This window comes from Peromyscus eremicus, chromosome 8b (genome assembly GCF_949786415.1).
Source record: "Peromyscus eremicus chromosome 8b, PerEre_H2_v1, whole genome shotgun sequence".
Taxonomy (NCBI): domain Eukaryota; kingdom Metazoa; phylum Chordata; class Mammalia; order Rodentia; family Cricetidae; genus Peromyscus; species Peromyscus eremicus.
The window spans coordinates 11,991,245-12,015,592 of NC_081424.1; the positions used below are offsets into that span (position 1 = coordinate 11,991,245).

Consider the following 24,348-nt stretch of genomic DNA (forward strand, 5'->3'; position numbering starts at 1 on the left):
AAGTTCAAGAGGGTAGAGAGGGATGGGAGAGGCTGAAAGCTCAACAATGGAGGAAAAGCATCTGTGGGTGTCTAAGAGAAGGCAAGGACTGTGGAGTAGGAGCCTGAGAAGAAAGGACAGCCACTAAGACCCCACAGCCAGGAAAACTTTGAAGAATTTATTTTAGAATGGCATTTGGTTTGAACTGGATTGATCTCTCTAGGCCTGCATTGGTGTAAGAAGTGGGCGGTAAAGGCCAGAGAAGAGACACTGAACTATGTGGTGGTATTTTACTTGTACTGAAATGTGATTTTAATTGTATGTTAATAAATAAAGTTGCCCGGGGGTCAGAGCTATTAGAGCCATAGCAAGTGCGTGGCGGCGGTGGCACACGCCTTTAATCTCAATACCATAGAGGACCTGGAGGGCTGTACATACAGGCAGTGACGAGGCAGTCACGTGTTTGGGGTTACAACCAATGAGAAGGCAGAACAGCTAGACTATATAATGACTTACACACAGGAAGTAGGTCCTTTTCGGAGAGCTCTCTTGACTGAAGAGGATCGCTGAAGCAGGAAGGGTGAGGCTCTTAGCTCTGACCTCTTGGCTTTCTATTCTGAATCGGCTCTGTGTTTCTTATTTAATAAGACAGTTGGTTACATCTACAGAACTAGCCACAGGAATTGGAGACATGGCCAGAAAATAGAAGCCAGACATTATCAGAATATTGTAGAGAAGTAAGGATACCATCCTCCTACTGCATGTCTCGTGCTACTTGCATGTGCATTTTAAGGGAAAAGTGACCCCAGACTCTGTCCAACAACTCTACAGTTATGTTAGATGAAGTCAAGGGCAGACCCTGGGAGGCCAAAGCAGCTGTAAACCACTGAACTGCTCACTACATGGCTATGGCCACGGGACAAAGACCTTCAACACTTTTTACAGAGGTGGTCTCATGAATTATTCACATTTTGTTGGAAGTCTAGGGCCAGTCTCCTCATTCGGCAGATGAAACAATTCTGGGATGAGCATCTCCAAGATTTGATGGGCCCCCTGAAGTTCTGTTTTCACCCCCACACCAAACAGTCATACTTACGTGGCATGCAGCCACCGCCACAGCAGAGGTTGGCAAAATTGTTCTTAAAAAGTCAGGTATAAACACTTCATGAGCCAAGATGCAAAATTAAGGCTATTACTTGGGTGCTTATTAGACAATAAAAGAACAATTTTACATTTCTAGTGAAGAATCCAAGCCACAACAGTCATTAGACACAATTTTTAGTGATGTAGACCTACTAATGAAAAGACCGGAATTTTTATCATTTATTGTGTCTCATCGGCATTCAGGATTGATGTCTCTGACATTAAAATGACTGCAAATGCCCACCTGTAAAAGCAATTCTAAGTGCACAGGCCACACAGGGACATGTGCAGGGTGGATGTGACTTCCAGCCTGATCCTGCAGTCTGAAGCAAAGCAAATGCTGGTTGCTTTGTGCCAAGATCTGTAGCGTTTCACTCTGCCTTGGAAAAGAGTGACCTCAACGGGAATGCAACATAGCACTTCACAGATTCAGGTGGTTTCCAACCCATTGGCTAGTGCCGGGGGCAGTAAAGAGAAGCATTCTCCAGCCAGGATTACCGAGTGCCTACTATGTGCTAGTACTATCAGTCAGTTCATAGAGCTGTGAGCAAGCCAGAGGAGGCCTCCACATTCATAGGGATAAAACTGCAAACAAGAGCCGGGCGGTGGTGGTGCATGCCTTTAATCCCAGCACTCAGGAGGCAGAGCCAGGTGGATCTCTGTGAGTTCGAAGCCAGCCTGGACTACAGAGTGAGTTCCAGGAAAGGCGCAACACTACACAGAGAAACCCTGTCTCAAAAAAAAAAAAAAAAAACAAAACTGCAAACAAGAATGAGAGAGAGAGAGACAGAGAGAGACAGAGAAAGAGAGAGAGAGACAGAGAGAGAGAGAGAGAGAGAGAGAGAGAGAGAGAGAGAACACTTAGTGGTGTCGTAGAGACAGTAAGCATTAAAGAGAAGGAGCTGGGAGCAACTCTGAATAAAGTAGAGTGATACAATAAGCTTTTCTCCACATGATCATTGGTCCAGGCTTTTATTAGACATGTATTTTTTTTTCCAATTAGATGGGGGTGAAATAGATTCTCCTTGTGTTTTGATCTGCCTGTCCTGCACATTAGTAGCTATGTGTCCATTGTTTTCTGTCTTTTCATTCTTTTGTACTTTCGGAATATTCTTTGTGGTGATGAAATCTTTCTGGCCGAGCTGGGGCCTTGCTTGCCCTGGGTAAGCCTGCGGTCCCTGAGCTGCATCCCCAGCCATGTCTTCTAGTGTTAACTCCTGCTAAGCCCTTGCTTCTCGTTCTTCGTTTCTCCTTTTTCCTTCGGTTGACGCAAACCTGACTTTGCATCACTGAACCCAAGAGCTGACCGAAGCTACTGCAGGGTTGATTTCCCTGGAGCTCCTGGTTTCAAGGTGTGGCTGGATAGAGCAGTTCCCATCATGGCATCAGAATGCAGAGAAAAGGGATAGATGGGGAGAGGCCAAGGCAAAATACAGGGCCCTGGGACCCCCAGTGATCTGTCCTCTAACTAGCCTTGGCTTCCTCGCATGCAGAACGAGGACAGTTCCTACCTAGCACAGTGGGTTCTTCCCAGCTCATTCAAAGTATGAGCTACTTGAAGGAATTGTATTCACCACAAGACCAGGCACAGCATTCGTGTGTACATGTTGTTTGATGTGTTAAACTGAGCTTATCTTTAAAAGGCATATAAAGTACTGAGTATAATAAAACTCACTCAGCACGGCTAAAATGTGGACGAAAAGACCAGCAAAGCAATTTATCAATTAACTCTTTAACCCATGAGCGCCCCAGCTGGCCTCTCTTGAGCTAAGGGAGTAATAGAGTGCTTATATAGCAGCTAATAGATTTGTAAACATTTTTTTTTGAGGAAAAAAATATACTGTCAAAGCTTGGAATTGCATTACAACACTAATACATACCAAACTTATTCAACAGCACTGTTGTAAGTTTTAAAAAAAAAAATACAATTAGTTTTGAGGAAACAAATTTACAGTAAATACTGTGCTGGGTTGCTGGGAATGTGTTGTTCTGATTGATTGATAAATAAAACGCTGATTGGCCAGTAGCCAGTCAGGAAGTATAGTGTAGGTAGGATAAGGAGAGAGGAGAAATCTGGGAAGTGGAAGGCTGAGTCAGGAAACGCTGCCAGCCACAGCCATGAGGAGCAGGATGTAAAGTACTGGTAAGCCACAAGCCACATGACAAGGTATAGATTTATAGAAATGGGTTAATTTAAGATATAAGAACTAGATAGCGAGAAGCCTGAGCCACACAGCCATACAGTTTATAAATAATATAAGCATGTGTGTGTTTATTTGGGTCCAAGCAGCTGTGGGGTTGGTGGGTGAGAGAGATTTGTCCTGACTGTGGGCCAGGCAGGACCAGGAGATAACCCCAGCTACAATACTGGGCTTCACACTCCTCAGACACCACACCTGTAACTTTCTGACATTGCAAACCAGTGGCCATTTAAGAAGTATGTCCCTGTGCCATGGAACCTTCTGGTGGTTTTACCTCCATGCTCTCATTTTATCTTCACAGGAGCCCTGTGAGGTATATATTGTTGCAGAATATTCCTTTACACCATGTGAAGATGTGTCACTGTGACTGGTTTAATAAAGAGCTGAATGGCCAGTAGTTAGGCACTAAGAAGTTAGGTGGGACTTCTGGGGACAGAGAGGAAGAAAGGTGGAGTCCCAGCTGGATGCAAAGGAAATAGGACATGTAGGAGGAGAGGTAAAAGCTACGAGCCAAGTGACAGTATATAGATTAATAGAAATGAGTTAATTTAAGTTATAAGAGCTAGTTAGAAACAAGCCTAAGCTAAGACCAACCTTTCACAATTAATAATAAGTTTCTGTGTCTTTGTGTGTGTGTGTGTGTGTGTGTGTGTGTGTGTGTGTGTGAGCTAGCAGCCGAAATCAAAATCCAGCTACAATGTACTACCAATTTAGTTTTGCAAAGGAAGAAAGCAGGGGCTGGAGAAATGGATCAGCAGTTAAGAGTGTCTGCTGCTCTTACAGGGGACTCAAGTTCCTCCTTCAACTCCCAGCACCCACGTTTGGGCAGCTCACAGTCACAACCACTTGTAACTCTAGGGAGTCCACTACCCCTGGCCTTGGAGGGCACCAGCACTCACATGCACATGCCCACAGTCAGACATGCACACCCACATGTCATTAAAAATATTAATTTTAAATTTTTTTTTAAGAAAAGAAATTGGCCGGGCGGTGGTGGCGCACGCCTTTAATCCCAGCACTCAGGAGGCAGAGCCAGGCGGATCTCTGTGAGTTCGAGGCCAGCCTGGACTACCAAGTGAGTCCCAGGAAAGGCGCAAAGCTACACAGAGAAACCCTGTCTCAAAAAAACCAAAAAAAAAAAAGAAAAAGAAAAGAAAAGAAAAGAAATTGAAGTTCAGGAAATGTATCACTTGTTCAATGTATGTTTGTGTGTCTATTCCGATACATTCAACATGTATGGGAGCAGAATTTACCCTTCTGACCTCAAGCATAAAAATAGAATCCCTAGTCCCTAACAGGGCCCTGGGTTTGACTCCTAACACAGAAAAGAAGACCAGGGAAGCCAGAAGCCCATCTCACAGCCAAGCTACATATGTCACAGTATTTGGATGACATTTGAATAAATCCATGCTGCAGGTATCCTAGGATCTCGTGTATTATTATTGTTATTCATACTCCACTTGCAAGACAGCTAACAGAAAAGGCCACATCTACAGCCTCACTCTGAGCTCTGAGAGGCCATGCATTTTACTAAGCAGGATTTGTAACTGATCCCTTGTTCTACACTCAACGTAGACGAGAAATAAACTAAATCGCTTGCTGTTGTGTTGTGCACACAGGCCTCAAGTATGGCCACTGATCTGTGGCCATATTCTAGAAGTCCGTTTGGAAGACTTTTCCTTAACTCCAAGTGAAAATGAGAAAATGATCACTACACCTGTGGTTTAGACATGGTGTGTGACTCCTCTTATTGGAAGTCTTCCGCTCTTTACACTCATGGCTTTTTATTTTAAAGATTCAGTGTGTGTGTATCTGTATGTGTGTCTGTGTCTGGTTATGTGTGTGTATATGTGTGTGTGTCTATGTGTGTGTTTATGTGTGTGAGTATGTCTGTGTGTGACTATGAGCACATGCGTGCTAACACTCTTGGAGGGCAGAAGAAAGAGTCAGATGGCCCTGGCGCTGGAGTTACAGGCAGCTGTGAGCTGGCTGACATGGGTGCTGGGAACCAAACTCCAGTCCTCTAGAGGAGCAGCAAGCATTCCTCGCTGCTGAGCCATCTCCCCAGCCCTTTACTTTCATGGTTTATTTGGTAAGTTGCTTCCTCCATCTGCCCTGAGCAGAGTCGAACATGAACCATGTCGACAAGAACCACTGTATCTAACAGATTCCAGCACTGGCTTCAGCTCTGTTGTTACAGCAGAGGACTACTAAATTTCGACAGTTCCTTCATTTCAGAGCTCAGCCCCCGAAAACAGATAACCATGCTTTCTTCAACACTGTCAAACATGGAAATCAGTAAGCAGCTTAAAACAGAGACATAAAACATGACCTAGACAGTGTCCACATAGACACGCATGATTGAAAAGTTACATTTTGTGACCATGTCGTCCTGCTCACCGAACATTCCAGCTGTCTTCTGGCACATGGCAGGATGGTACTGCTGGCGTTGGGTGGCTCTGGGCATTGTGTTATGTGCAAGACATACATAATGTCACTTCATGACTTAGTTATGTGTATTATACATGCGTGCATATGTTTATGTGCACTGTGTGCATGCAGGAGCCCAGGGAAGCCAGAACGGGCATCAGAACCCCTAGAACGGAAGTCCCTAGCAATTGTGAACTGTCTTGTGACTCCTTGGGAACTGCAGAACAACTGGTTACTAACTGCTGAGCCAGCTTTCTAGGCCCCAAGATGGGGTTTTTAATGAAGCCAGGCAAGACCCACCAGAGCACCCACCCCTCTGCTCAGGTGAATGCAGAGGTGGTGGCTGCACTTTTAGCCTGGAGTCTAGGCGTAGGACAATTACAGCATGACACATACCCATCCAACCCACAAGGGATGTATGGCCCAGCCGGAAATGAACCTACAGTAGTGGGAGCCCCGAGCCCAGAGTGCTCTTGGTGACAGCAGCATGCACTTGTCCCCTCCTTCCTGAACCGCGCCCCCAGGCAAATGGCACTATGAAACACAGTTTGGTGTCTCTAGAGATGAGCAGCAGATCTGTGTAATTTAGTATCTGAACCTAAATGTTATCATCTTGTCAGGGAGAGATCCCTCAGCCTACAATTCACTCAGCCCCCCAATCATTATGTTCCAAAACCTGAATTAAACAGACCCAGGCAGAACTGAAAAGAAAAGTTATAGCTGTACCCCTCCAAAGAGCCAGCTCTAATTTACCGTCCTGTCAAGGTTTTTCATTGTAAACAACAGAAACCACTCTAGCTAGTTAAGCAGAAAGGGAATTGATTAAAGATTTATTGGCTTGCAGACACCCAAGGGCAGGAACACCACGTCAGACACACTAGTGTAGACTGCACCACTGGGTATACAGTAGGGTAGACTGGGTACAGACACCACGAAGCTCCCACTTCCCCACGGCTAGACCCCTGGCCTCAGAGCTACACCTGACGTCATCTGCTTCGTTATGTCTGTAAGTTACAGTCCCAACTCCCTTGCACGTGTGTCTGAGAGGTGACACCAAGGATCGGTAACGGAACATCAGGTGCATGGAAAAATAGGGAAACATTTTCTTAGAAAACGTAGATAGTTCTGCAAACACAGGAGGAGGAAGAAAAGATACAACCCAAACAAACAGTTGGTACCCACTGTGTCTATGATATGGGATCATCCAGATAGCTGAGGCATGCAGGCTTGCAGTAGTAACCTCACACTAAGGAATCCTAAACTAGCCAAGTAGGAAGGAGGCTGTAAAGATGCAGATGCACTGAGCAATGATCTGGATGTTTTTGAAAAGTAACTGCATTAACAACAACAAAAACCAAATATCATAAGACTTTAATTTTGGTCAGAGAACCTATGTTGAGATAATGAGCTGATGATTGAACTTATTTTTCTACCACAAGTCCTCATGAATAATTTTTTGTAAAAAAAAAAAAAAAAAAGAAAAGAAAGAAAGAAAGAAAGAAAGAAAGAAAGAAAGAAAGAAAGAAAAAGAAAGAAAGAAAGAAGAAATGAAGGGAGGGAGAAAAGGAGAGGTGGAGGGATAGAGAATGAATGGAACACAACCTATGGATTGTGTGTGTGTGTGTGTGTGTGTGTGTGTGTGTGTATGTGTGTGTGTGTGTGTGTGTGTGTGTGTGTGTGTGTGTGTGTACCCATTGGTTGAAAAATCTTGTGCACCAGATGCCAGCTTCCGCCAAATACTACCTGGAAATAGGGTTATAATAGACAGGGGCTGGGGAGATGGTTCAGTGGGTAAAATGCTTGCTACTCAGGCAGAAGGACCGAGTTCATATGCCCCACACCCATGTAAAAAACTGAGCATCACGCACCCATAATTCCAGCACAGGGAGCCCTAGACCTTCATGTCTAGCCAGTCTAGCCAAAAGGTGAACACCAGGTTTAGTGAGACCCTGTCTCAAAACTGAGGTGGGGGGCCAGGGAGAGAAAAGTGCCTCGGTGGTTAAGAACACTCGCTGCTCTTCGAGAGGACCTTGGTTCAGTTCCCAGCACCCACAACCTAGCAGCTCACAACTGCTTTTAACCCCAGTTTCAGGGGATCTGATGCCTTCGTCTGGCTTTTTCAGGCATCAGGCCTGCACACAGTGCAGACATACATGCAGGCAAAACACTCACATGCAGAAAATAAAAATAAATAAATCTTTATTTTTAAAAAAGGCAAAGCAATAGAGGAAGACATCGGACGTCAACTTCTGGCCTCCACATGGGAACACACAACGCATACACGACAAAGAATACCATTAACAGGTAAATAATTAAGCAGTGAAGATAGCTAGAGACAGTCATAACTATATAAACTCACACGTATAGAAGATAGGGTCTGGGATCAGTAAAAACAAATCCCTATAATCTCGCCCTAGGTCCCAGGTCCAAGATTTCCAAAATGGGTCAATTGAAATAATATAAAATGTGAGAAACAAATAGTCTAAGGGAAACTGCAGAAATAATACTGAGTAGTTAGGGAGCAGCCAGGGCTTAGCTGTATAAAGGAACACACTCTAAGAACAGCATCCAGGACAGGAGAGAACATTGTGCTGTGTTCAGAGCAAGTGGTCAGAGCTGGCCAATTCAAAGTAGACATCAGAAAGCTATCCCCAGAGTGGAGCAAGGAGAACCTTCTGGTGGCCCTTCAGAAAGACAGACAATGGACTCTGAAAGTCTTCTGAACAGCCCCCTCCTCCAAAAGGAAGTGACTAAACTCCTCCTCCAGCTCAGTGAGAAATCTCCAGCGTTTCCCAACATACTTCTTTAATTCTTCTCTTTTGTTTCCCATTCTGGTCTAAGTTAGGCCAGCATGCAGTTTCCTTGTTTAAAAACCAAAAACCAGGTGTTGTTGTTGTTGTTGTTGTTGTTGTTATAAAACCAAAACAGTGCTACATTGACTAAATATATTTCCTTACAAACACCCTCCCCGATATCCACTTCTGGCCCTGGATGACTCATCCTTCCTGGGGCAAAATAACAACAGAGGCAAGTTAACACAAGAAGTATTCACTCTGGCTCATGGTTTCAGAGGGTACCATGCACCGTGGGTGTCATCCATCATCATGGGTACCACCCATCGTGAGTACGGATTTCTTGGCCATCCTTCGTAGGTATCACCCATTGTGGTGAGGAAAGCATAGAGGAAGGGATGGCGAGGAGGTGTTTATGGTGACAGGATCATGCACTTGGAACTCCTCTTATCCCTGAAAATCAGGATGAGGAAACAGAGAGCAGGGAATGCTGGCCCTCATAGTCTTGGGCATTCAAAGCCTTGGTCCCCAGTGAGTGGTGCCGTTTGGGAAAGGTTAGGAGGTAAGGCCTGGCTGAAGGAAGTTTGTTCCTGGGGCCGGCTTTGAGAGTAAGAAGCCTCATTTCCCTGCACCTTGTTCTCCCTGCTTAGCACTTACAGTCTTGGAGCTGGGTTCCCAGCATTCTCCTCCAGCCACCATGTCTCTGTTACTGCAACGGCCTCCCTTCCAAGATGGACTCTTACCCTCCAGAACCATAAGCTCAAATAAACCCTTTCTTCTATAAACTGCCTTGGTCGTGGCGTTTTATCACAGCAACAGAAAGGTAATTAGTGTGCTTGATTTGTCTGGTTTTCTCAGTTCCCAGCCTATGAGATGGTGTCCCCCACATTCAGAGTGGGTCTTCCCACCTCAATAAATCCCCTGTGGCAATGTCCTCACAGATATGCCCCACTGTGTCTCCTACATAACTCAAAATCCAGTCAAGTTGACTCTGAAGGTGAACCATCACGTCATTTTTCTCAAAAACAACAGTACAAAGGGACTTTTCGTTTTTTGTGTATGGTAGGGATACGCCATACTGTCATTGAGCTAACAAGTATTAACTTGGCTTGTCACTCTTTAGGAACAACAACGGCTCCTTTTGAAAGTCTTTAGCTCAGGGTTGTAACTTCAAATGCTTTCTGAGATTATAAAGGTAAAGTGAAAGAGAGAATGTTAAGTCGGATCCCACAGAGTACCCCATCAAAAGATGTTTACGTTAGGACGTAAGTGGGGCTCAGTGCTGGATCCACTGGATACCTCATCTAAAGACACTTATGAGGGTGTAGGTGGAACTCAGTAGCAGGGCACTTGCCTATAATGTATGAGCTCTGAGTTCAATTCCCACTACTAGAAAAAAAATTCTATGTGATTCAAATGTATTGCCTAGATTTACCTCCTGAGTAAGTAACAGCCTCGCTTGCCGTTTAAATTACGTACGCCCCAGATTGTGAGGCTTCTAAAACTCAATTTTCTTTCAGTCACTTGAGTAGGATAAAAATGCTTGTTGGAGAGCAAATTTTCCCACCCTCCTTTTCCAGAAACCTCCACAGGACACTAATGGGCCCACTGTGACATATCCAAGGAACCCAGGTGCTGCTTGAAAAGACGCTTATCACTGCTGGCAGACTGCTATGCTGAGACTTGTCTCACGGCAAATGAGGCAGGCTCCTGTTTCTTCCCCTGTATCACAGAACAAAGAAGCCAACTTCTCGGAAACAGAAGGCCCGCAAAGCTATCATTGCACAGATGGAAAAACTCAAGGGCCCTCCACCCTTGACAGTCTCCCTTTACCTATGAGGCCCTGATTCTCTTCACAGACTGAAAAAGGAAATCCAATTCTATTCGAGAAAACTGGCAGGTCATTTTTCTCCTTAGAGAAAATGGACCGCACAAATTATACACCAAAACCTAATATCTCCACCCCTGGTTGTTGAAAAACAATAGAGCCTCCATTAGCAGCCTTCTGCCCACAGAACACTCTCCAAGAATCTAACTGCAGGATTGGGGCGGAAGCAGAGCCCTGGTCCCCACTGAAGGCACATCAAAATTGTAATAAAAACCCGCTTTCTGAAACGAAACTAAGCAACTGTTATTTCACACCCACATACTGCTGGAGCTCATTCAAACACCCTCTGCTGACTTTGTTTCAAATGAAAATGTTCAGCTTCCTGGGCGGTGGGAGAGGGCTGATTCACGCTGCTCCCTGTACGTCAGAAGTATGGGTACATATGCAAAGCCCGAAGAGGCTGGACGTGACTGCTGAGTTCGAGGATTGTCACAATCAAAAGAGCTGGCGCGTACCCATCACCTGTCATCTGTCCTCATCTCCCAGTGCTCAAAGATTAGAGCTCCATATTGCAAGAGAACTCCATATTCAGAGTTTGTTCTAGACAGCGTGGTAAAAAGGGGGATACAGGAAGAGGGGGTGAATTACAGGAGGACTGTGCCTTCTCTTGGTGTCACAGGGGACCCAACCTACCCTTCAAGGAGTCTGAAAACAATAAGGGCTCTCAATGCGATTGGGTAGACCAGAGGGGGACTTCCCCATCTTCACACTGACAGCTACAGAATTAGAAAACTAAGAGGAGACAAGAAGTAAGCCCACACTTGCCATATGGTTTCTCATAAGAGGAAACAGTCCCTCCCCTACACACACACACACACACACACACACACACACACACACACAGAGAGAGAGTGTTCCAAAGGATCTGTAACTCAGCAGCCAAGACAGCAGCACATTGCTGGGTTCTGCAGCTCGGTGACTCAGAAGTCACTTTGCTTGCCAGCATATTTAAATGTCAAGTGACATTGCTCTGAAAAGACATTTCTCCTGGAAGCCTGGTCCTAAGTTAAATATCTTCATGAACAAGCAAGGCCTAGATGTTAAAGAGCAGCTTCCTCGTAGATGGGCTGCCAACCTCTAAGGGGTACCACACACACCCGAGTACATAAGAAGCCTAAGTCACGGAAACCACATCTAATCCTCTGTAAACAAATCCCCCAAGAACTTCGCCCACGGGAATCACAAATGCCTACTTAAGAAAGAAAATAACAACAAAAAAACAGCAACACACAGGAGACAGAAAGTAAAGAAAGGGACGTCAGGGATGGTTTGATGAGGGCGTGCTATGCAAAGTTCCGAGGTTAGGAGCGCTGATGAGATGCTCAGAGTCTGTAATGTACAGAAATAGATAGGTTCCAAGATCGTCACAATAAAAAAAAAAAAAGCAGTGCTCATCCACCCCCTTGCCATCCATTCTCATCTCCCAGTGCTCAAAGATTTGAAGTCCTGATGTGCAAGAGGACTTCACATCTAGAGTTTGTTCTATACAGCTTGGTAAAGGGCGATACAGGAAGAGGGGGTGAATTACAGGAGAACTATGTCTTCTCTCTGTGTGTTTCTGTCTGTCTCTCATTCTCTCTCTCTCTCTCTCTCTCTCTCTCTCTCTCTCTCTCTCTCTCTCTCTCTCTCTCTCTCTCTTCTTTCCTTTAAAAGTAGCATAAGCTCTGATTAAGGTGGCAATATAATTGCCGAATGTTTACACCTCTGGCTCCTGCAAAGAAAGCTTGGTGGCAAGAATCACTGTCCAACCCAGTGAGTATTCCGTGCAGGCTCTCACCACCCAGAAAGCCGCCCACAGAGTGGGATGCGCTCCCCTTTTACCAAGAACCTTGTGAAACTGTTGATCAGTATTCTCAAGCCATTAAATTAACATAAAACATGAAAGTTCAGCAGGTAGCTCCCAAACTCTTTTTCAGTTGATCGGTGGTACGCTTACCTTGAATTATACCATTTCTTGTTATGCTCAAAAGGAACAAGGTTTATCCCCAGAGGCATGTAAGATGGTGAACTCCATTCCCAGAGGTCAGAAAACAGATTAAATAACTGGCCTGTCCAGTTTTGAGGAATAGTTTAACTCAGTTGTGAAAGGCTAGTGGAATGAAATAAATCCAGAATCCTGTCTAGGAAGTTGGTGAGATGAGATATACATTCTTAACACAAGTAAATGACTATGGAGAAGGTAATCTAAGGAAATCGTTTCCACAGGAGGCTAATAACTTACTAGTTTTACAATAGTGATAAGCTTTACTTCTTACATAGCTTAACCAAAGACGTTTATTTATAATCACCCATGAGAAACTCAAGACATAACAGTATTCATCTTTCTCATGTTAGTGTCTCTGGAGTTTACTAGGGTCACTGTGGGGGATGAAATTCCTCCCGGTTGAGAAAACTTTGTATAGACAAAACATTCAATCTGAGATGGATTCTCAGGTCTCCAAATGAACCAAGCAACTCAAACTCCCAGAAGGCTTTGCTGTTAGCACTGGGGACTACAGGGAGATCAGCATGGAATTGGAGATTCTCAATGAACCTTGACCTGAATGGTCATGGATAGAAATGAGCCTTCACCTGAAGGTTTGAAGTAGGAAAGGGCAGAAGACTGACAAGATGCAGGATGGGGCCACACAGAACAGGACCCACACAGAACAGGACCCACACAGAACAGGACCCGGGATACGGCAAACAAATGCAAATAAGCTGTGATAGTTCATAGTTGAGGAACAGCTAAGGCTGAAGACTCTGGACAACTTACAGAAAATAAAGGCTGTTACATTGTGTTTATAACATGCTAGATACCATGCTAACGTTTTCCTTTCATTTTCTTTCTAATTTAATTGTAATGACTGAATGCCAGCATTCAGTACACTCACCCCCAGTTGACCTCACACTATCTCATAGTTTTAATGCCACTTGCATGCAATGACCCCAGATCACTACTTCAGCCTGGACACTGCCTCAAAGCCCCAGAGTCAGCATGCCTGACTGTATTTGACATTTCCAGCTGACTGTCTAAAGGATCTGTAATAGTTACAGATCCTTTCTATAATCCAACAAAGGTAAATAGAATCCACCTGCTTCTCTATGGACCTTCCAAACACGCCCATTTCCTCCCTCCACATCTACCACCATTTTGAGACTGGATCTCTGCTTCAAGTTCCTACAGGGGATAAAGGTGAACTCCCCACACACACCCCTGAGCGACCCTCTGAGTCTATGCATTCCAAACCTTGACCTTGTCAAGTAGGCTCCAGTTACCAATGACTATGGAGACAAAAGCGTAGGACTCCTGGAACAGCAGGGACAACAGTGTGGAGAACGGCTCTGAAACGGGGAAGAGTATCAAAGACAGAGTGTTTGAGGACATCCGCGGAGGGCCCCTTTGTTCTCGTTCTGATCTTCCTGCACAGGTTCAAGGCCTGAATCAAATTGAACGCCTTTGCTCAGGCCCCCAACCACTTTGAATTCCGTTTGTGCTCGGAGCATTTGACCCAGCATCCAGTGTAAGCCCTTGGCAAGACTTTTGAATGCTTAACACAGCATCATGGGAACAACGGCATGGGCAGCGTGAGAAGGAAGTGGATCTTTTAGAGTAACTAGCTAAGTCTTTACATAGGAGGCATTTCAGAGACAGAAACCGGAGCTGTGTTTATCCCAGAAGATGACAGGGTAGCCCACGAAGTCACTACAGTCGTGTGGGGAGTCTGGGGGCAAGGCAAGTAGAGGAAGCGGCGGAGGGAAGCACCGGAAGAATGGGGGAGGGTCTTAGAATTGGAGAGGGGGCAGCAGCGATGGGTATAAGGATTTGGCAAGCTCAGACACTCAGTTCCTAATCTTTTCACTCTTAAGTACCATGTAAATGATGATCTCCCCAAAGAAGGCGGGAAGCCCAGGCTTTAACAACCAGAGGTTAAAATTGACCTACTCAATGAAGTGTGAGGCAAGAAGCTAATGAGGCAAGGAAGAGCCTAGCCAGCGATGTAAGACAAACCTAGGTCTGGTCCTGGAGGATGCAATTATTTTCTCACTAAGTGGTGCTGGGAGCTTGTCTTCTCACCCTGTGCCCGTCCCGACGCGGGACTGGTGGGACCATCACGTGGACCTAGTGGAAAGAGCCATTCACAATGTCTACCTATCCGGCCTTGTCCAGGCCTGGGTGGGGAAAACACGACGGCCACCATGCCTCCTTTGCTTTCCCTTCCTGCCGTTCGCAGCCCCTCCCTCACTGAAATGGGTATGGTGCTCAGTGCTCTGTTCCTAGAAGGAGGCCTGCCACCGCGGGCGCTCAGCAAACAGTGGTTGAGTGTGAATGAACTGCTCAATTCCACTTCAGTCTGTAGGGGCATTGAAGAGACTTAGAGAAAGTTCCAGGGAGAGCACAGTTAGAAGGAGGTGGAAGAGTCTGGAGGTCCCAGTGCGGAGGTCTGCCGGCCTGAGCAGAAGGCTCCCCAGCGCCATCTGGGGTGCCGTCCCAACACTCAAGTCCAGGTCTGCACAATTTGCAACTGACCTTCCTGCGGGGAAGCTCGCGTGGGGTGCAACAGCTCGGCTCCAGCGTCGTGCTCCCGCCACCCCGGGGCAATGCACGGCGCCCGCTGCGCACGTAGGTCACCTGCCTCCTTCTGGCGCCGCGAGGAGGGCCGGGTGCCGGCAGCAGGTGCGGCCGGGGCGGCCCCGGGGGATCGCTGCGGCCCGGGGATCCGGAGCCCGCGCGGTGCAACTCCATGCAGAGCCGCAGGCCCAGCAGCAGCGCAGCACCGAGCAGCCACCGGGGCAGGGCTCCGCAGCCGCGCCCGGGAGGCCTGGCCGTGGCCATGGCGGGGACCCCGGCCTCAGGCTGCGCTCTGGGTCCCCACCCTCAGCTCCAGGCCGTCTGCAGAGAAGCGTCCCCACTGGCCCCGGGCTGCCAACTGTGACAACTCCCTAGCGGGCCGGGTGTCGGCCCGCCTTCCTCTCTGCGACAGAGGAGGCCCCGGCGTAACCTTATCCTGCCCAGCAGGAAGAGCGATGGGCGGTGGGCTAGACGCGCGCAGCCCGGGCCCCCACTGCCCGGCTGGATGTCACTAGGTATGACAGGCCTGTAAAACCTCATGCAGGGGACAGCCACAGCACATTCCTGGGGTCTTGGGCTCTGATTTCATTTGCCAATGTTACTATTAGACACAGTGCAGAAGGAAAGGTGAGCTGCCAGGCTTTGCACCAAAGAAAAAGTTCCGTCAAGCAGCTCTGTGCCGTTAAGCACGATATAAAAATAAAGCATACTTATGCTCGGGTTTACAACTTCTCTCCCTCAAGGAAGGAGGGAAAGAGAGAGAATAGCACTCCATGCAGAAGAATCAAATTAGAGTTATTCGGTTTCTAAATTCTGCCTGAAGCCAATCCGTGCTTTCTCTCGGTGTTATGAAATGTGTGGGGGAGAAGGAAAGGGGGAAAGCCAGCTAAGACATCTGACAGCAGGGAGAGAGGGAACAGAAGTTACCATGGCATGATGTAAATCAAATTAATTTAGCTCCAAACACACACCTCCCCGCTGCCTTGCAGAAATGCAGAGGGACAAATTTATCTCCGGGCAAAAGGCTCCCAGCTGGTATTGCTGTCATCACCTTGACCTTAATTAATAAAACCTAAATGCTCACAGTTGAAGCCCAGGTTTGATGCTCCACTTTCAAGTGTTAGAATTCTTTCCCTCCACTTGTCTGGGGCGAGTTTGATTTCTAGATTTACATTCGGGTTCTTTTGGATTCTTTGTTTTTTAAACTATGGCCAGGTACACACAACACACACACACACACACACACACACACACACGCACGCACGCACGCACGCACGCACGCACGCACACACGCACAGGTATATATTTCCCATGCTTCTCTGCAGGCTATCTCTGCTGTCGGTTCTCTCCCCCAGCCTGCAACATGGACAACAGAGACCTAGTATGGCGCCTGGTCCCCTCCCCATTTGAATTTTGAGATTTTCTATAGGGAGCTCTGCTCTCTGAAATGCCCATCCATTTCTGGCTGAAGGCCCAATTTATTCCTTGCCACAGAGCACTTAACCTGTTTTCCAACAGTCACAAAACTTCTCAACCCAATCTAGATCATTCCCTGGTCACCACCAGTCCTCAGGCTCCTGAAGGTTCTATTATGCATGAAAATATACACACATGATTGGATTATAAATAGATGATAGATATAGATGATTAATACATAGATAGATAGATAGATAGATAGATAGATAGATAGATAGATAGATAGATGGATGGATGGATGGATGGATGGATGGATAGATAGATAGATAGATAGATAGATAGATAGATAGATAGATAGATAGAAATGATAAATGGGTAGATAGATTGATAGATATAGATGACAGATGGACATAGATAGAAATGATAGAGGTGATAGATAGATAGATAGATAGATAGATAGATAGATAGATAGACAGACACACAAACAGACATATATCTATTTGCCCACCTCCAGGGAAATTGCAGATAAAGTCTGTATTAAGGAATATAAACAAATACTTCTTTGTTCACACAAACTGTAGGAGACAGCCTCACATCCTGTAATTATTTATGTGAACTGTGTTTGAATCACAACCCTCCCATTGAGCAATAGGAGATGTTAAACAGAGAACTTGGCTTTTCTGAGCTACTGCTTCCTGTGGGGAGACAGACCGACATTTAGGGTTACAAATATCATATAACTATTATGTATTTCGTGCCTGAGTAATACCTGGCCCTCAGAAGCTAGTTTTTTATCATTTACCAATGAAGAAAACTCTGGGTATTGTTACAAAAAAGCATGCATTTTTAAATATGGGCAAATACATGAAAAAACAAGGTGATCTATAAACATCTTACCAATGACTTAGGATTTATAAATACCTTCTCTTGACTTAGGAGCTCCCAACTAATATGATAAAAATTCTGTGTGTATGAAAACATCATATGACACCCATTGTTATGTATAATAAGCATATACTATGTATTATGGTTGGTTTTAAGGTCAACCTGCCACAGATTAGAATCACTTCGGTAGGGGGCCTCACCTGAAGAACTCTGATTGTCTCGATTGATGAGGAACGGCCCACTCAGACTATGGGTGACACCTTTGGGAAGCAGCCCACAATAAATGACGGTGTTTCAAAGGGGGTTAGTTCTCACCTTTTGCTCCCTCGACCTTGTTCTTGTCCTCCAAGATGATTTACCTGTCTGGTCACTGCTCCTGGTGCAGAGGGGCTGATTTCTCCACCATATCAGAACCAGCATTTCCAAGCTTTCATCATGGAATAGGGACCAGTACTCTCCAGAACTTTGCAGATCTCCAACACCAGTGAGGCGCCGCCTTGTGGACTGGATAACTACAGTCATCACTCCTGGTGAGAGACTGCCATTCTGGGATGATTCCAACTGTTAAGGCACCCAGTCTTAAGAACCGAGTACCGGGTTCTCAGCATCTCAGATGTGACTTGACTATCACTATTCTAAAGCTTGCTTGATAATATATTCATCCACTTGGTCTGTTCCCCCAGAGAACCTGACTAAAACACCAGCAGTCTCAAGAACATGTAAGACTCGTGTTCCCGGGACTGGGGCTGTAGCTCAGGGGAAGAGCACCTGCCTAGCATGTACAAGGCCCTGAGCTCCATCCCCAGATTCAAGATTCTGCACGTGCTCTTTAATGAGTTATGTAATTACAAAGCATTATTTAGATCAACGTGTATACTGTTTGCTAACCCTGTGCCACTAAGTACAGAAGCAATCTTCTCAAGATCATGGTACCACTAATGCATGCTCTCCGAGAGTTTCTCTACAGAGAGGCAGCAGAAAGACTTCCCTATATTACTAGAATGGGGGTATTTGATAAGACTCTGGACCGGGAGGAGAGCACTGCACAGGCATGGATACACGCAGAACAGTGTAGCCCTTGAAGAACATGGGCAAGATGATCTCATATTTTCCCTTATTTCATTTTATGCTTCTCTAATTAAATGTTTCCATTATTGAGAGGGGAACCCTCCAAATTATATGCAATGTTTAAATACCCTTTTCCTATATGTTTTGCAACCATGTTTACGTGTTAATTACTAATCAAAAGACAACATCATTAATTTTCTAGGCAGAAATCTCCCACTTTTAACATCCACACAATGTTTCCCTGTGTTGTGGATGATAATGAACTGGCTCGATGGTAAGCTGGAGACACCACTGTCACAGATGACAAGGGATCTTTCACTCATGACCTTTGCTTTTCTCAGAGCTGACCTTGTCAAGGTTGTTCCTGGCTATGTCTCAAATATGCAGATTATCATTAGCCATTGCGTCATAGGTTTGTTAATTAAATATGGGGGTCAGGAAAACACAACAGCGACTTTTTTCAGGTCACAAATTACATTCTCCATGAGGTTTTAGCCAATAAAATGAATGAGAAAGAGTTTTTATTGCTGATCTCCAACACTATGTATTTTAATTCATAGATGTATTATACATACACACTATATATATATACATATACATATATGTATATATGCCAGGATGCTACTAAACACTCTCCACTGGAATAGACAACATTCCACAGTAAAAAAAAAAAGATGTCAGGAGAGCTGACTATGACAAACCATGCTGTCATAATAGATGCTGATATCAAAATTTTAAACTGACATGCCAAGGAGAAAAGAGAGACCAACAGAAATGATCCTCGCCTTTGTAGAGTGGTTATGCCTCCTCTGCCGTAGAAAGCACCCACGCTGAACCAAAGCAATCAGATTCTCAAGAGGAATATAGCTGGAGTGTTGGCATCAACATCTTCCTCCAACTGCTATCATCTTTTCTCCACATGTACACTGTGAGAAATACATCCAAGCCAAAGAAGATGCAAGCAGTCATTTTTTATTCAGAGGTAAGCTTCCTGACAGACTCTTCCCTGTTTACCAAAGGGAAACCATGCACATCCTACTGTGATCTACTTTTGTAACATTATATTTATATTATTACATACTCAAATTATTATATATACCAAAAGAAGACAAAATCACCACCTTGTAAATAATACATATGAGATTTGCTTTAAAATAATCCTGTGGAGAGAGGTGGGGGATGAGTTGGGGTAAAGCTGTAAGTTGATGATGATTATAGCTGGGTAATAAATTCACAGTTCTTTACCACTGAGCATGTTTAAAATTATGTGCAACAAATATGTTTTAAATTATGAGTTATTCAACATCCTTAGCCATCAGGGAAAAGCAAATCAAAATGACTCTGAGATCTTACACCTGTCAGAATGGCTAAGATCAAAAACACTGATGACAGCTTATGTTGAAGAGGACGTGGAGTAAGGGGAACACTCCTCCTTTGCTGGTGGGGTGAAAACTTGTACAGCCACTCTAGAAATCAGTTTGGCAGTTTCTCAGAAAAGTGAGAATCAATCTACCTCACGATCCAGCAACACCACTGTAGTGGGTAGCCATTCCCTGAAACATCGCCCCCTAGTGAGGTAGCAGGCAACTGTTCCACCTCCGTATAATCTTGAGGTACATGCCCCTGGGGCATGGCTGCTGGGGGGGGGGAACGGGGCAGGGAAAGACCCTTAAGACCTGGGATGCACTACTCTACTCGGCTCTCTTTGCTACCTTGTGGTTTTGGATGCTGGGACAGACTAGGGCAGAGCTCGTGCCTCACCCTTCCAGGATCCTGCAACAAATTCCTTTATTCTGTCTTGTGAGTTCACCCCCAAATAAATCCCTTTGATCATTAAGCAGACTCTGTGGATTGCTAGCAATATAATTCCATTATACCTGACTTGGGCATATACCCAAAGGATGTTCAATCATACCACAAAGACATTTGCTCAACTATGTTTATAACAGCATTATTCATAATAGAATCTGGAAACAATCTAGATGCCCCTCAACTGAAGAAGGGATAAAGAGAATGTGGTAATATACACACTATAGTATTACTCAGCTATAAAAAAAAAATGACATCATGAAATTTGCAGGCAAATGGACGGAACTAGAAAAAAACATCCTGAGTGAGGTAACCCAGACCCAGAAAGACAAATACAGTATGTACTCACTCATAAGTGAATATTAGATGTAAAGCAAAGGATAACCAGGCTACAATCCACAACCTTAGAGAAGCTAGGTAACAAGGAGGACCCTAAGAGAATGTGTGTGGATCCCCTTAGGAAAGGGAAATAGAAAAGATCTCCTGAGTAAATTTGGAGCATTGTGGGGAGGAAGGGGAAGGAGAAAGGGGAGGTGGGAAGAGAACATGAGGAAATGGTCGAGTTGGGGGAGAGACAGAGAGGGAGAGCAAGGAAAAAGATATCTTGATAGAAGGAACCATTATAAGGTTAGGAAGAAACCTGATGCTAGGGAAATTCCCAGGAACCCACAAGGATGACCCCAGCTAAGACAAAAAAGCAATAGTGGAGAAGGTGCCTGAACACTGTAATCAGATTGATGACTACCCTAATTGTCACCATAGAACCTTCATCCAGTAACTGGTGGAAGCAGACAAACAGATCCACAGCTAAGCACTGGACGGAGCTCCTGGAGTCCAGTGGAAGAGAGGGAGGAGGGATTATATGAGCAAAGGGGTCAAGGTCATGATGGGGAAACCCACAGAGACAGATGACCTGAGCTAGCTGAAGCTCACTAACTCTGGACTGACAGCTGGGGAACCTGCATGGGACTGAACTAGGCCCTCTGAATGTGGGTGACAGTTGTGTGGCTTGGGCAGTTTATGGGGCCATTGGCAGTGGGACCAGGATTTATCCCTAGTGCATGAACTGGCTTTTTGGAGCCCATTCCCTATGGAGGGATGCCTTGCTCAGCCTTGATACGGGGGGGGGGGGGGGGGGGGAGGTTGGTCCTGTCTGAACCGGATATGCCAGACCTTATTGACTCCCCATGGGAGGTCTTACCCTCTCTGAGGAGTGGATGGGGGGTGGGGCAGGGAGAAGGTGACAGGTGAGCAGGAGGAAGGGAGGGAGGGAGAATTGTGGTTGGTATGTGAAATGAAAAAAAAAAACACTTTTGAATAAAAAAGTTGTGAGCTATTAGCTACATCTTTAAAAAATAAACTTGACAGTTCATATTAGTTTATAACACTAATATAGACGATTCGGAGGGCACTATTGCCACTATAGTAAAGAAGATTGACATGTCTGTAATCGTTCATAGTTCCTATATCGGGAGAGCAAGAGTCTCTAAACTATAGTAGTCCAGATGCCCTTCACCCACGGAAGACCTGCTCCAAAGCCCAGCAATGGATATCTCAAACTGCACAGACTCAACTCTATACCAACACTGCTGTAGTGCAAACGGTCAGTCTGATAACTGAGACATCTACATGGTCAGTGAGCAGAGTATCCAGCATGGGTGTGCCAAAGTGATGACCGATTTATTATGCTACCAAAACAGCATGCAACTTATTTCTGGATTTTCTATTTAATATTTTCCCACCTAAGTTATCTTCAGGAAACTGAAACTGTAGAAATCAAAAGTCAGACAAGGAAGGAATAGTCTGTTTATCTAGCAAGAATACCTAACAGAATGCAATGAAAATCCATTAATCAGTTTTCACATTGCACATTAGGTCTCTAAAGCTCGTCATGCTACATCTCTGTATTTTGTGTCTTTTGACCTGCTTCTCTCCACTTTCTTTCTTCTCTTCTTCCATTAATGGTAACCACTATTTTATTATCTGTGTACTTGAACTCTATTGTAATAAAAATCAGGTAAATCTTTATGACTGCCTGTGGCTTATTTCACGTAGCATAATGTCCTCTGGCCCATCCATGCTGTAAGAAATAACAGAATCTCCTCCTTTATTAAGAGTGATATTATCCTATCAAATAAATATACTGCATTTTCTTTATACATGTCTGTTGGTGGGCATTTATATTCCTTGACTATTATAAAGGATACAGCAGAGAACATGGGGATAGAAGTATCTTTACAAGGTGGTAGTTTTGTCTTCTTTAGGTATATAAACCAGAAGAGAGATTGCCGCTAGTATGGTATCTCTGGTTTTAATTTCTGCAGAAGTCTTTCCCACAGTTTTCATAATCTATGTACCAGTCTACATTCTCAGCAACAGTAGCCTCAGATTCCCACATCATTGCCAACAGTTGCTATCAACAGACGTTATCTCTTTTTGTTTTTGTTACAGTATCTTTGTGGATCACACAGCACCCTATTTGGATTATTAGTTATTGCAATATCATTTTAATGGCTAGAAGTACCATGATTTACCCATTCTTCCACTGTTGTGAAAGATATATCATTTTCAAGTTTCTACATTTTAAGACAACATGACAGTGAATACCTTTGTAGCTAAATCTGAAGAATTGGATATAGAGTATGAGAGAAAGAAATCAAGAGTGATTCCAAGATTTTTCTTGAGAAACTCTAAGAATAAAGTTGCCATTGACTGAAAGGGGAAAGACTCCTGGCAAAGAAAACCAAGAGATTGATTTTGGTGATTGCGCAATTTGGAAAGCCTATCTAGACATCCAAGTGAAGAAGCTCAGTAAGCAGCTGGATTTGAAATTTAAATTCCTGGAAGTGGTAATTGTGCTTGAAACATGACTTTATACCATCAGCACAGAGAACGAAGGAGGTAAGATGTTTTTGAAAACTTAGCTCTGATTTTCACCAATTTAAAGTCAGAAACATAAAGAGAGTTCAATAAAGGGACTGAGACAGATAAGCAGTATGATAAGAGAATGTGGATCCCAGGAGCCAAGTGTCTTAGATATTTTTCTCTTGCTGTGATAAGACACCAAGGCAACGTACAAAAGAAAGAGTCTATTGAGGGCTTACAGTTTCTGAGTTAAAGTCTAGGACCATGATGGTGGAGAGCGTGGTACTGGGAAGTAGCTGAGACCTTACATCTTGATCCACAAGCACAAGGCAGAGATAACTGGAATTGACATGGACTTGTGAAACCTCAAGGCCTGCCCCCAGAGACACAAAGTGAAAACCGTCTTCTAGAGTGACAGAGCTGAGGGGTGTATTGGGATATAGACCGAGAACTGACAATGAGACACTTTGACTGTGTCTTCCCAAGCCAGAGTATAAGCTCCGTGAACTCAAGGACTTTATTTTAGTTATTGCTATAACCCCAAGTGTCAGAACAACTGCTTGGTAACTTGAGAAATAATTGTTGAAATAAAAAGCAAAGAGAGCACCAAGTCTGCGGGCATTTATAATTATTTTGTCATATTTAATTCCTGAGAGTAGAGTGCTAATTTAGGGAAAATTTGTCTTTTGATGAAATATGTTTTATTAATTTTTAAGCATACCACAAAAAGGCTGGACTAATCCTATTTAAAGACCATAAAATGTTTCTGTTAGGACTGGGAAACATCAAAGAGCAGCCTTGAGCCAGCCCCCAACAGAAGAATGACCTCAGCAAAGCTGCTTTCCTACTTCTTCTGATTCTTCCCTTAAACTCCCTTCAAATGCCTCCCCAAAGCCATATCCCAGAGGGGATTTGTGTTCACTGCTCATCAATTAGTTTCCCCCTCACTACATCTCCCAGAGTCATAGCTACATATTAAGAGGCTAGCTTACGTGTGCATCAGAAGCATCCATGTTCAAGGTCAAACTCACAAAGTTGAAAGCGCTTAAGACCAAAACTAAAGTTGTAACATATTGACTGTCACTGGACCTATTTGAGACCCAGAGTCCTGCCTAGTATCATACCACAGCCTAGGCTTCAACCTAAGGAAGCTGACTATGGGCTGGCCTTAGGAAAATGCCTGGGTGGTGTGTCTGGGTGACCCACTCTGCTTGGCAAGAACCTGCTTGTCTCTTTTGCAAGCTCTTACACTGTGTTCTCACATTGCTGGTGTCAATCTAACACCTGTAGACTTGGTGTATCTTTCCTCTGAGATGTTTC

General features: G+C 44.6%; 1 protein-coding gene across 2 annotated transcripts in view; it reads right to left on the bottom strand.

Annotated features, from left to right (window-relative positions):
- Mettl24 (methyltransferase like 24) overlaps window positions 1-15,249 on the bottom strand; it is a 113,445-nt gene extending 98,196 nt beyond the window's left edge. Inside the window, exon 1 of one of the 2 annotated variants that reach the window (XM_059272510.1) lies at window positions 14,944-15,249. In XM_059272510.1, the coding sequence (XP_059128493.1) occupies window positions 14,944-15,249 (306 nt within the window). Of the gene's footprint in view, window positions 1-5,723; window positions 5,912-14,943 lie in introns of those variants that run through there. The other variant, XM_059272512.1, reaches the window with a different exon arrangement.
- Window positions 15,250-24,348: the final 9,099 nt, after the last annotated feature.